Below are 14,527 nucleotides of genomic sequence, written 5' to 3'. Positions count from 1 at the left end.
ACTGATCATCTCACTTTACCAGAATCTCCTCTGTACTACGGCCCTCAGACAATACAGCAAATCCACTGAACAATCTCAGCCATCTTAATCTAACTCAATTCGAGTGAGTTACTTAAATATGCTCTTATCTTCATCTTCATGGCCAGGTCTGCCAATCAAAAATACATTCTAATTTGGTCATAGTATACCATTAGTTGATGAATCTACTAATTCATTGGATCATTTTTTATTTAGTAATCAAGCATTAGCGTGAAGTTGACAAGTCAGTGGTGTTTTCTGTGTATAATAAATGTGTGCAGTATGCTGTTGATAGGTAAAGGCATCTAAAGCTGAATTAGTCTACCGTTTCCAGTTTAGGGACCTCTAACAAGACAAAGTCATTTCTTAAATGAGTTTTAGAGTAGAAAGAGCCCACAGAATAAGTTAGAGTATAACAGTGAGTAAAAGACAGACTGCCTGCTGTCATGGTGGTGGTGCTACTGTATTTCATCCTCTTGTTAAGCCTAGATTAAATTAAGTCCAAACTAGAGAGATAAACATGCATGAAGGACAGTGTTCAGACTTCCTTTAGATCAAGGACAGTTTCATTTTCGGCTCACAGCTCTATAATATCAAATAACAACTAATCTATTAATTACAGCAGTAATGGATGTTATTAAGGGTAGAATATCAAAACTCTAAAGTGATTAAACATTTAACCGGTTTAAATGGTAGTCAGGCTAAATAGTCTGAAGACCGACAATATGTGGGACAGTTGGTAGGTAGTAGAGAGAGCAATAAGGCTATGACTTTATATACTGTACGGCATCCCTTTAGTAAATGTGTAAAGTTAGCTTGTTTCTCAGATGCTTATTTCATCCTGGCAATCATGTAACTGTGATATTTATAGCTTTGCCAAAAGAAATAAGACCGGCGATATTCCAAAGATCTAAATCACAGGAATGTGATGGCAAAAAGGAATGGTCATGATTCAGTGCGATGCTTTACCTAATGTCAGCACTCATTCGAAATATAGGAAGACATTTTTATAATTAATTGACTGGCAGGGAAAGATTCCTGCCGAAGCCCTTCCTCCTATTGAAATGAAGGCAGAGTGATAATGGAGCCCCACGGTGCAATGCATGTTATACATATGTTAAAAGCCCATTCCACTTGTCGAGGTGCTACTTGTTTCCAATGAATCACAGCTAAGCACCTCCAACAGACATCTCAATAACACCTTATTTGCTGGTACAGCAATATGTGTAACGGGAAACAAATAGAAATGGGATTCAAGCGCGGGAAATGGGATTCACGCCTCTCAGACGACAGGCACAGGGAAGCCAAATAGCCATTAGCTTGGGAGGCTTACGTGGGACTTAATCTCCTCTGCACAGAGCAATCTCAGGCAGGCCAGTGTGGGAACAAATACAAATACAAGGAAAGGGAAGAGACTACATACAGACCTGTGGCTACTTGAAGGATCTCTGTGATACTTCAGCACGTTGAGTTGATCCTCATTACTTTGTCTGTACCATATGTCGTGGGTTCAACTCTCGAAAGTACCAGTCTTCCTTCAGCCAATTGAAAGGAGGCGTGACGGAGATCCCTTGTTGGTTGCAGTGGGGACAACTGGATGGAATGCATACATTAGCAATGCAAGCCAAACCTGATGGTGTAATACTGTGTGTAATATCTCCCCTGAGACACGACTGGCTATGGGGTTAGGCTGATGCATGGGCACTATGGGTCGGACATATAGTACGGTGCATGTTTCACTATGCCAATACACAAGGAAGAAGGCAATGACGACAACATGATTGTAATATGTCTGTATAACGCACCTATTGACAGATAGCTGAAAATACCTGACATCGCAGCCTGTGTAATTATCCACTTTTCAAGCAAGATATGTGGATAAATGTGAACTGAAATACAGACTATAACACGATTTAGACTCACTATAGATTGAGACTATAGGCATTTAGCAAAGTCACAATGAACCTAGCTTGAAGATGTTTTTTTGAACGAGTAACTTGAGGCAAACGAGTACAGACAGCTCTAAAATCCAAGTCCCTTCTGCAGAGCAGAGTTAAGAGTTAGTGGGTGACTGCTGGCAATACTTCGTGAAGTTGCTCTCCAAACAAGCTGCCCACGGGTTTCAAATGTGACAAGAGAATCCATTTAGTGCAATACAATGGTCAAGTACTTGGAAGCTGAGAAAACATCCAAGGAATCTCCTGTCATTCAAGCTTCCTAGAAAGGAGAAAGAACTGACTTTGTCTATCATACACATTTAGAAAGGAATACCCATTTGCTTCTTTATTAGGCAGCATGATCTGGAAGGAAATTAGGAATTCCAGGCTAAATTGGTAGCCTTGCCAACAACAAACCAACATCTCTATTCTGTTGCTTCTGAGAGCAAAAACATAGGCGTTACATCCAAAAGTCCAATAGAAGACTATGATGCTGCCATTACAGAAGCCATTTTATTAGAATGGATAAGTTCAGGAACAGTAGGCCCTACTGATGCAGGATTCAAATGGATGTTCAAGAAGATTTGATTTGATTTGATGTTGAGTGTAATGTCTCAGGTAGATGACCCCAGGTTTCTGTTGGCTAAGTCATAGGGGACACTACCCTTTTGATGAGTATTCTTGAGTATTTACCTACTGTCCGGTCACAGCCAGGCCTGAGAATGTCACCTGTGAATAATTTACTTCCAAGACTTCGTTCAATCATATTCTAGACCCCCAGAATCCTCAGAGGTTATGTGTCTATTTCAGGGGGTGTGAACGGTCAAACCCCTTCACCAAAATAACATATCGGCTCAGCACAGACAACATTCATATTTCATGTGCCCCTGCCTGCTAACATTTACTCTGTAGCCTGCTCCAGTGTGGTTCACCCAGAAAATCTGTAATGGGAAATATGTCACCCAACATAATAAGCATTTTATTTTTTTCCAAAAATGTCTTCTGTCCCATCTGTCTTTTGATGCATTATGAATTCAATCACATTTATTTTGTTCTCTCTGTTGGCTGTGGCTTTGTTTGTAATGTAGTAATCTTAGAGGTGCTGTGAATGTGGCTGCATGGCTGGTCTGACGTGCAGAGTTTTGTGGTGTTTTCTCAGAGCCACACAGTGTGCACTAGAGAGGAGAAGCACTGGACTGCACTGAGGTCAGGGGCCATGACCCTGAGAGGTCAGCTGAACACTGAAGGCAATAACAGAACATAAACACTAGTCGCATCCCATGATCGTGGAAAGAGCTATTTTTATGTTCTTATGCTCAAACAAAACCAATGGGGATCCCAAACCGGGGACCCTGGGCATGTATCCTGCGTGCCCCGTCAGTAATCCAGTGAAGCCAAAAATACTAGATCTCAAAGATTATATAATTTCAAAATGTATATACAGTACCAGTCAAAAGTTTGGACACACCTATGCATTCAAGGGTTTTTCTTTATTTTTACAATTTTCTACATTGTAGAATAATAGTGAATACATCAAAACTATGACATAACACAAATGGAATCATTTAGTAACCAAGAAAGTGTTAAACAAATCAAAATATATTTTATATTTGAGATTCTTCAAAGTAACCACCCTTTGCCTTGATGACAGCTTTGCACACTCTTGGCATTCTCACAACCAGCTTCATGAGGTAGTCACCTGGAATGGATTTCAATTAACAGATGTGCCTTCTTAAAAGTTAATTTGTGGAATTTCTTTCCTTCTTAATGTGGTTGAGCCAATCAGTTGTGTTGTGACAAGGTAGGGGTGGTATACAAAATATAGCCCTATTTGGTAAAAGACCAAGTCCATATTATGGCAAGAATAGCACAAATAAGCAAGGAGAAATGACAGTCCATCATTACTTTAAGACATGAAAGTCAGTCAATGCGGAAAATTTCAAGAACTTTGAAAGTTTCTTCAAGTGCTATCGCAAAAACCATAAAACACTATGGTGAAACTGGCTCTCATGAGGACCGTCACAGGAAAGGAAGATCCCTGCTGCAGAGTAAAGCCTAAGAAATTGCAGCCCAAATAAATGCTTCACAGTAACAGTAACAGACACATCTCAACATCAACTGTTCAGAGGAGACTGTGTGAATCAGGCCTTTATGGTTGAATTGTTGAAAAGAAACCCCTACTAAAGGACACCAATAAGAAAGCACAGAGGAGGAGGTGTGATGGTGCTTTGCCTGTGACTTATTTAGAATTCAAGGCATACTTAACCAGCATGGCTACCACAGCATTCTGCAGTGATACACCATCCCATCTGGTTTGCACTTAGTGGGACTATCATTTGTTTTTCAACAGGACAATTTTATTTATTTATTTATTTAACCTTTATTTAACCTTTATTTAACTAGGCAAGTCAGTTAAGAACAAATTCTTATTTTCAATGACAGCCTAGGAACATTGGATTAACTGCCTTGTTCAGGGGCAGAACGACAGATTTTTACCTTGTCAGCTCAGGGATTTGATCTTGCAACCTTCCGGTTACTAGTCCAACGCTCTAACCACTAGGCTACCTGCCGCCCCAATGACCCAAAACACACCTCCAGGCTGTGTAAGGGTTATTTGACCAAGAAGGTGAGTCATGGAGTGCTGGATCAGATGACTTGGCCTCCACAATCACCCAACCTCAACTCAATTGAAATGGTTTGAGATGAGTTGGACCGCAGAGTGAAGGAAAAGCAGCCAACAGGTGCTCAGCATATGTGGGAACTCCTTCAAGACTGTTGAAAAAGCATTCCAGGTGAAGCTGGTTGAGAGAATGCCAAGAGTGTGTAAAGCTGTCATCAAGGCAAAGGTTGGCTACTTTGAAGAATCTCAAATATAAATTGAGACACTTATTAGTAACCAATAAAACACTTTTTTTGTTACTACATGATTCCATATGTGTTATTTCATAGTTTTGATGTCTTCACAAAAGAAAAAAAAGAAAAAATTCAATGAGTAAATGTGTCCAAACTTTTGACTGGTACTGTATATCGTCAATTGTCTTTTCTACAGACTTTCTGTCTGGGATTAGTCATTTAAGTCTACACTGAAAGCATTCTTCCGGATATGTATTTATTTTTGGTGTGGTGGCAACAAATTAGTAGTGTTGGTGCACCGCTGCTAAATGAATACAGGGGAAACACTGCATCAAATCATTTAAATACATTGACAGACTTTCTATCCCAAAACCTCACTGAATCTCTTATTTCTGCTGCACTTTCAATCTAGGATACAATGAATCTCATATATTTTTAGACTCCCTGTTGGAAGGGTCAGGGAAATTACAAAACACCGTGACTATGACTAAACTTCTCATCTCTCTAAGCCTTGTCACAATGACACAACAAGAGGAAATCACTAAACATCCTCTATGATCTCAGTTACAATTTCAACCATGGCTCCTTCTACCTAATAGTAACATGCTAACTTCATCTCTGTTTTGTTGACACTGATATGAAGAACACTGCAGCAATGCACTACTCAAAACTGCCAGATGTCAGGTCAGATTCCAGTCCAGGATCACGGCAGCATGGGTGAGGTGTAATTGACACCATGCGTTACCACAGGCCCATCCCTGAGCTACAAGGCCATGGTGGAGTGACCATGAGAGAGAGAGAGAGTGAGAGAGAGAGAGAGAGAGAGAGTGAGAGAGAGAGAGAGAGAGAGAGAGAGAGAGAGAGAGAGAGTGAGAGTGAGAGAGAGGCCTCCTGCAGAGACCAAAGGGTACAGCAAGAGGTCAGTCTTACATCACTTAGTCAGGACAGACAGGCCCACATCACATGAGAGCAGTGTCTCAGTGCAGCTGCTGAGTGGGGAGTATGCCATGAGGGTCAGAGGAGAAATCCCACAGCTCTCTGAAGGACTGCATATGGGGCCCATGTGTGAGGCAATAGTAGCCAAAAGGTTATCGGTTCAAGTCCTGGCTGCAGGCCCTGTGCTGTGTTTAGTTGTTTTTATTTATTTAAATACACAGAAATGTATTTAAACAGGGAAATCCCATTGAGACCAAGGCCTCTTTTACAAGGGAGCCCTGCACACAATCATACAAATTCACAATATTTACAATTCCAAACGTAATAAAACAATTACCCTGAATGTCGACTGGATGATTAGATTTTCTGATATATAACTATAGTGTCCTTCTGCAAGGTCAATACTCAGACTTGTTTACTGTAGTATCGGATGCAACTCGGGGACACATAATAGTTTAAGCACGCATGAAGTTATATACACATACTCATGCAAATATGTTAAACAAAAAAAGCCATTTAAAGAGTCAGACTATTGTAAATACATGATAAACATATTTTATAGTCTCATTACCAGGAAATCTACACTTACAATTATCTTTGCTTTGACAATTAAAAATACTCAGTGCCGTTTTATGAACAAGAACCGTCTTCCTACTGTAGGCATTTCTTCTTTTGCTATTATGCTCCCAACTTTTTGTCTTCAAACAAATAGGTATGGTCAGCCATTCATGTTTTTGACAAACACAGCAATTTCAAATGATTGCCAAAGCACCCACAGCAATTGATCAAATCATGCTCCTGGCATCTTTTCATCAGTATTGATTACGATTAATTCAGACTACAGTTGGACCCAGTTTTCATTGTCGTTGTGGCAGACTGGACTATTGATTTTTCTCCTCTACGCTTCTTTTCTCCCACAAAGGCAGTCTGCAAACAACTCTGCAGGGAAAGGTACGACCACAGAAAGACGCGTTACGTCTTTCACACACAAACAAACAGAAAAAAAAACGAGAAAGTGAAAAGTAGTCCATGTGGCATTATAATACTGTTGGTGGCCTGCCAAACAGGGATGTTACAGAAGTAGCTACAGTATCACAGGGGAATATCGCAGGCCTGAGAAACCTTACATGTCTGTTACAGTAGCTTCCTCTCCTCTCTCATGTTGAGGGGGCTTATGTTGTTGTTTTTGCGTATTTTCATCCATCCCAAATTCATCCAGCATCACCATCTGGACATACTTGGAGCGCCCACTAAACATCTGTTGGGCTGATTTGGTGATGCTCTAAATGACCATAAAATACCCAGCATTGGAAGAGATGACACGCTGACCTCAGTCCGCTCAGCTCTGTTATAAAACACTCCTGATAACTGATCCAAAAGGGATTATCATGATGATGACACATGACACACATCCATGTAATGTCTTCTCCTTCCTGTGCCTCCTTCCTGTGCATCTTTACAATACAGGATGAGATAGCACTATTTTTGCTTTAACACCTGGCTAAATTTAGAGTCCAGAGTAAATTTAGATTCCGTTAACAAACACAGGGACACATGTTAATGGACACGTGTCCCTTGCCTTTGACAGGAGAGGACACACATCCTGCCTATCACTAACCTAGAAAACAGCCACTGAACGAAGCTCTACGTGATAAAGAAGAGGGATATGTCTCAGTCATACACTCACTGACACAAGGCACGAACCTACAGTGACAGCCAATGATTACATTTCAACACATTTAACTCACAGTACCCTTAGTATCAGATTTTAAAAAAGAACATGCTTTGTATAGATAGCATCAATGTCCTATCGAAGCTGAAATCAGCATTTCAAATGAGGGAAAAGCTCTAACTTAAATCAAAGTGGATCTTTACAATTCATGTCTAAGCTTAGATAGACATCAAAACACAGTTGATAATTCCAACTGATATTTCTGATTAAATCCCTTTCTGTTTTGACACTGAATGTAATGATGTTGGTACCCCATACAGTGGTGGCAGAACAAAGTTGGATGGCTCAACCATTTCTGTGGGTTTACAGCTGTCCAAACATGAAAATTCTAGAAAGAGTCTAGAATTCTTCTTTAAACTGTTATTCTAAGATATGGTTCAGAGAAGACTAATTAGAACAAAAATGATATTTTCTCTACTTTTGTCACCCAAACCAATATTCTAACGTAATTTAAAAAAATATATGTTAATGTGTCTGTTTAATGAAAATACTAGAGTAAGCTAAAAATAAAAGGGTAATCTTGCCAAGGAAAATTAGTATATTATTATTGAAAAAAAGTATTGGTCAAACCTGTGACTATTTCACAAATCAGAACGAAATATTTCAGATTGTGAGTAAAGCGATTACTTGGCAAACGATCCACTCACCCCTTTGCTGCGCTCGGCTGCATTGCCATAGCAACGCAATGAGTGTAAAAAACGATAGACCTTTCATTTTCAAATCTCTTCATCAGCGTGCAGTCTGGCGGAGGCGCTTTATGTGCGACGGACTCGGCGCCTGAAATTGAGGGGAATGTCAAAGAGTGACTTTTGCAAGTTCAAGAAACTCTCCCGCTCCCCCCGCGCGCAATGGGAGGGGGCGTCACAGAACAGAAGTGAAGGGATCATATGGAATGGGATTAAGGGAAGAATTATACTTTTACTAAACTTTACGGTGATAATGGTGGTCTTATAATAGTAAGAGACAAACTAACCTATGTGCTGAAAACAAAATGGAACTTTCCAAGTGTTACAATGTAGGTTTGTCATTGATGCTGAGACCAGTGCAAACATTTAGGCACCCATGCTTTTGGTCCTCTATTGCTCCCTCTGGTGTTAAATCTAACTGCCATAGTTGAACTAAGGGCAACTATTTAAATATAAGTTATCTGCACGAAAGCCCTCAGCTATTATCATATCTTGTTGTTTCAAAATAGAAATTACAACTTTCAAATTCAAATGGGCCCTTCTCAGGTCCTTTGCAGAGGCAAGACATTCAATTATATCTGATTATTCTAGCATGATGGACTCATTCTTCATCTTAAAAGCCGGAAGCTATTACCCTTTGTCACAGTTCAACAGCCTGTCAATCGCCCTCATAGTGTCTCACCTGTTAGACCATTTAAATGTCAGGGAGAGCCAATTTAGCCTCTCAGGTTCATGTTGTGTGTAGTGGTCATTAACTGTGTATGGGGTTGAGCCCCCCTGAGATTGACACCGCTGTCTGCTGGCGGTTAGAGTTTGTGATGGGGAGGTAGCCTCTCTCGTCTGACCTGAGTGTCTGTTTACAGTATCATTTGCTGAAGACAGAGCCCTCTAAACCCACACTAAAATGTCCTTTCTGAGACTAGACTGGTTGGGGACGCAGGCAGAGCTGCTGTGGACCTCCAGGTTCCTCCATGGGGATGAGGAGAGCCTGGGGTTCGCCCAGAGGGATGAGTTGAGCAGGACCTATGGAGAGGACCAAGAGGAGACCAGGGAGTCACCCACCACCTCCAGCCCAGAGGGGGGAAATGAGACACCTACCAGTCCCTCCAGCAGCACCTGTCTTAAAATCACCACCTGGGAGGCAGGATGGAACGTGACCAATGCTATTCAGGTAACCTAGATTTTTTTTTTTTACTTCAGACCTTAGGAAAGATGCTTCTCTATGTTTAGCTTTTATGTGCTTTTTCCATTCTCAAGAAATGATTATGGTTATGGAGGTTAATGAATGTTAGATAGTGCACTGGGTGAGCATTATCGATATTGCGTTGTTGTTGTTGTGCTTAGAGGATGCATTGGAACTACAGTATATTTAATGGAAGGAATGGAAAAACTGAGAGTAATCCTTTGTAAACAAGGCCATTTCAATAACTACAGCATATTATTAGTATGTAAGTAAATATACTTTTCAGCAGTTGTTCCCCCCCCCCATTCATATTCAAATCAACAGTGTCCCAGCCTTTTTTTAATCAGATAATCAGGCTACTAACTTTCATTTGTGTTTTCTACGCCAGAGTAGGATTAATTGTAAACAACTACATCTGTTCAGTTATTACCTTGTCATTGCATCATCATAATCCTCAACACCATGTACTTTTCCAGCAACACTAAATACCCAGTGTCCTATTGTCTGGACTGACTCTATCTATGTAGAGCATCTACATATTAACGCAGAATCACATTATAAACAGAGTTTGTTTACTTACCTTGTTCTGCATTGCAATTTGACTTAAAGCCCGACGTTGCTCAGACTATCCATTTAGGAATTTGTTGCAAGATATGATTGTTGTATTAATGTTGTGTAGTCTACTAAATAGTCTACAGCACGTGAAGAAATCCAGTTGCACATTTGTTAAGATTGAAGCAGAATGTTATCTTTAATGATTAAGTTTAACATCCTCTAATGTGTGGCAGTTTTCAAACAATCAAGTCTCAGGCAAAGAGCAGTAATTTACACTCTCCTTGGTGATGACTTGTACTTCATTGGAGGAAACACTGTGTTCACACTCTACGTGTCGTTCACTTGTTTTCTTCTTTCTCCTAGGGTATCTTTGTTCTGGGGCTGCCTTACGCTCTCCTTCAGAGTGGCTACTTAGGATTGCTACTGCTCATTCTGGCTGCGGTCATTTGCAACTACACAGGTAAGATTCTTGTATCCTGCCTGTACGAGGACAACGAGGAGGGCCAGCCCATACGAGTGCGGGACACCTACGAGGACATCGCCAATGCCTGCTGTAAGCGCCTGTGCCCCCTCCTGGGCGGCCGGGTGGTGAACGCAGCACAGGTGGTAGAGCTGATGATGACCTGTATCCTCTACCTGGTGGTCAGCACCAACCTAATGTGTCACAGCTTCTCCTTCCTCCCGCTCCCCCCCGCCGCCTGGTCCGTGATGACCTTCCTGACCCTAGTGCCCTGCATGCTGATCCGGGACCTGAGGGTGGTCTCCAGACTCAGCCTGCTCTGCTCCCTGGCCCAGTTCCTCATCACCTTCATCGTGGTGGCCTACTGCCTGCACCAAGCCCACCGCTGGTCCTGGAGGAGGATGGTCCTCTTGGTGGACTTTGAGAGGTTCCTGGTGTCTGTGGGGGTCATCATCTTCAGCTACACCTCCCAGATCTTCCTGCCCACCCTTGAGGGAAGTATGGAGGACAGGGGGGACTTCTCCGACATGATGAGCTGGACACACTCCCTGGCTTGTGTGTTGAAAACCACCTTCTCTGTGCTGGCCTTCCTCACCTGGGGCGAGGATACTAAAGAGGTGATCACTGATAACCTTCCCATTGGCCTACGCATGGTGGTCAACCTGTGCCTCCTGGCTAAGGCCCTCCTCTCCTACCCCCTGCCCTTCTACGCTGTGGCTGAGGTCCTCCAGAGCAGTGTTCTAAGGCTGGAGGCGGCGCAGGTGGGTGTGGACATGGGGACTCTGGTTCTGCGGGGCTGTCTCCTGTTGATGACCTTCCTCATGGCACTCTGCATGCCCCACTTCTCCCTGCTCATGGGGCTGACGGGCAGCGTGACGGGGGCGGCCATGACTTTCATCCTGCCCTCCCTCTTCCACCTGCAGCTCAAGTGGACCACCATGAGCAGCAGGCTCAAGGCCCTGGACCTTCTAATCTTAACTCTGGGATCTATGTGTAGTTTATCAGGGTTGGTTTGCTCCATCAAGGGAATGATTCAGGCTTTTGGGCGTTGATAAGCTCAAACTCTGCATGAAGACTTCAAGACTTAGTGATGGTCCCCTATTTAATTTCCCTATATCAATGTTCTGGAACCTGTAAGTTGCCTACAGCTAAGGCATAGATATCACATGTTGTATGATAGTATGATAAACCAAGCTATTGTTTGTGTGTTTGATTTTAATTGAGTTGATTTGAGTGATTAACACAAAGGCAGCTTGTAATATAAAGACGTGATAAATAGACGTTATAAATTGTGGTAAACAATATAGTGTGACCCGATGTTTGCTTTGCTGCTTATCATGGCAAAGTCACTATGATTCCTTACTGGTTTTGTTGTCTATAGCATGAATTGGAATCTGTTGTTAATTACTATTACACTTGAAAATGAAAAGTATGGCAATAAATATACCTATGTAGGAAAATATAGCTTTACAACAGTATCTCAGCATGAGAAACATTCTGTTGTAATGTTCTTGGTTATCTGTTTTGCAGACAATATTGAACATAATTGTATTTTAAAGAAACATTTCAAATTGATAATATATTAAATGTAACCGTTGGTGCAAGGATTTGCTGAAATAAAAAACAAAACATTTTAAAGGATGTAAAATGTAATCTAAGCCTCTAGTTCAAGAGACCAGCATGTGGAAATCAAAGTAATTAAAAATGGTGGGCACAAATGTAGGCCTATACCAGAGAAGAAGAGGTGAAGCAAGAGCGATAACTGGGCCCAAAATCTGTCTTCTCCAGCAGGTGGCGGTTTCCCCTGTTTTTTTTTGTATAGAGGTCAATGAACGAGTGCCAAATTTGGTTAACAAAGAATTTAATGGCTTATTTTCAACATGTGGCGTATTTGATCAAATATAAGTTTCGTAATGATTAGGTTGTGTACTGATATAAGTAGGACACGTGACATACCGGCAACTTTGAGAAAAAACACTTTAGTTACAGCAGCCACAAAGTTATAAACCTCGCCTATTTCTACATATCTTAAAATGTGATTTGAATCCCAACCCGAACCACACTGCTAACCTTATGCATAACCCTAACCTTAAATTAAAACCAAAAGCACGATATAGCCAATTTTGACTTTGTGGCTGTGCTAACTAGTGGAAACCGTTGTGCCTGTTGTTGAAACGCATATCATCCCTCTCATTGGCTAGAATGGTCCCACCTGCTAAAATAGTCCCACCTTGGCTCTTCCCAACTGACTTCCATTTTTGAAGACATTTATTTTAATTGTTAGGGCGGGCATTAGAGTATGTGGTCAATATACTGGATAATCTGTGCCTATCAAGGGGCCAGGGTTCCAGTCTAGAAGCACGGTTTTGACTGCTCCTACATTTTTGCTTCGGTACTGAAGTTTAACTGACACCCGGCCCAAAAAGACAATTTCCATACAAGGGCCACAGAGAGAAGTCAGATTAGAAAAATCTTAATAAGCCACTTTAGTCATCACCTTAGTGCACAAAGCATCCGTTGAATTGTTCCAATAATTGTCGCTGAGGCCAATTCGTTTTCAGCACTCTCAGCCGAAGATACACTACATGACCTAAAGTATTTGGACACTTTCTCGTAGAACATCTCATTCCAAAATCATGGGCATTAATATGGAGTTGATACCCCTTTTCTGCTATAAAGCCTTTGCCACTCTTCTGGGAAGGTTTTCCACTACATGTTGGAACATTGCTGCAGGGACTTCCATTCAGCCACAAGAGCGTTAGTGAGGTAGGGCACTGATGTTGGGCGATTAGGCCTGGCTCGCAGTTGGCATTCCAATTCATCCCAAAGGTATTCAATGGGGTTGAGGTCAGGGCTCTGTGCAGGCCAATCAAGTTCTTCCACACCGGTCTCGACAAACCATTTCTGCAAGGACCTCGCTTTGTGCAGGAGGAATTGTCATGCTGAAACAGGAAAGGGCCTTCCCCAAACTGTTCCCACAAAGTTGGAAGCACAGAATCTTCTAGAATGTCATTGTATGCTGTAGCATTAAGATTTCCCTTCATTAGAACTAAGGGGCCTAGCCCGAACTATGAAAAACAGCCCCAGACCATTAATCCTCCTCACCAAACTTTAGAGTTGGCACTATGCATTGGGGCAGGTAGCGTTCTCTTGGCATCCACCAAACCCAGATATGTCTGTTGGACTGCCAGGTGGTGAAGCGTTTCCACTGCTCCAGATTCCAATGGTGGCGAGCTTTACTCAACTCCAGCCGATGCTTGGCATTGCGCATGGTGATCTTAGGCTTGTGTGTGGCTGCTCGGCCATGGAAACCCATTTCATGAAGCTCCCGACAAAGAGTTATTGTGCTGACGTTGCGTCCAGAGGCAGTTTGAAACTCGGTAGTGAGTGTTGCACCCGAGGACAGACGATTTTTACACGCTACATGCTTCAGCTCTCGGTGGTCCCGTTCTGTAAGCTGTGTTTGTCTATGGAGATTGCATGGCTGTATGCTCGATTTACTACACCTGTCAGCAACGGGTGTGGCTGAAATAGCCGAATCCACTAATTTCAAAGGGTGTCCACATACTTTTGTATAATAGTGTATTAACATTTTATATTCATCCAATGTCTGCCATGTTTTTGGATGACGTGATGACATCGTCACTGCTCGCGTTTCTCCCTGTGGGCACTGCGTGGTAGTGTGCATGTGATGTTTGTCCATGAATCGGCGTATGCAAGCGTGAGTAGATTACCTTGAAAACAGAGGTGGGACATCTTTGATGTAGTCTCCAGTTCTTATTGGTGCCTATAAGTCATGAAAGTGGTTCTTCCTGGTTCCTCGTTTTGTAGGCTAAGAATTGGCTTCTAAAATACATCGTCAAATTCATGAAAATGTTGTCATATAAGATATATATCAAATGTATGTGTTTCTGAGTGAATTTATTTACCATATGCTGGATTTCAACGTATTTGACAGCCAAAAAGAAGTATGAAGCCAAAAAGTTACAACCGTTTCATTAGAACTACAACTCTCACCAGCTGCATATGTCTTACTTTCGACAGCTTGCCGTTCTACATTTTTTATTTACATTTTTTTAAATCCCCAGTGTAATCTAATATAAAACCCATCAAACAGACTGTAACTAACAGATTTTTACCATCCTGTGATTCCCCAACTCTTCCAGG

At 41.8% G+C, this 14,527-nt stretch overlaps 2 protein-coding genes across 13 annotated transcripts in view; one reads left to right on the top strand and one right to left on the bottom strand.

Annotated features, from left to right (window-relative positions):
• lama2 (laminin, alpha 2) overlaps nucleotides 1-8,277 on the bottom strand; it is a 143,707-nt gene extending 135,430 nt beyond the window's left edge. For all 12 annotated transcript variants that reach the window (XM_082976824.1, XM_082976827.1, XM_082976825.1 and 9 more), the window contains exon 1: nucleotides 8,124-8,277. In XM_082976824.1, the coding sequence (XP_082832950.1) occupies nucleotides 8,124-8,190 (67 nt within the window). In that variant the 5' untranslated portion in view covers nucleotides 8,191-8,277. The remainder of the gene's footprint in view (nucleotides 1-8,123) is intronic.
• A 789-nt stretch (nucleotides 8,278-9,066) lies between these two features.
• On the top strand, nucleotides 9,067-11,875 carry si:dkey-126h10.1 (vesicular inhibitory amino acid transporter). The gene is made up of 2 exons (XM_014205064.3): nucleotides 9,067-9,333; nucleotides 10,264-11,875. The coding sequence occupies exons 1-2, from the start codon at nucleotides 9,067-9,069 to the stop codon at nucleotides 11,410-11,412; spliced, it is 1,416 nt and encodes a 471-aa protein (XP_014060539.1). The 3' UTR covers nucleotides 11,413-11,875.
• The last annotated feature ends 2,652 nt before the right edge of the window (nucleotides 11,876-14,527 follow it).

The sequence above is a fragment of the Salmo salar genome, chromosome 06, assembly GCF_965601325.2.
Source record: "Salmo salar chromosome 06, fSalSal1, whole genome shotgun sequence".
NCBI lineage: Eukaryota > Metazoa > Chordata > Actinopteri > Salmoniformes > Salmonidae > Salmo > Salmo salar.
The sequence above is the reverse complement of the archived record's forward strand: the minus strand, read 5'-3'. Positions and strand labels throughout refer to the sequence as shown.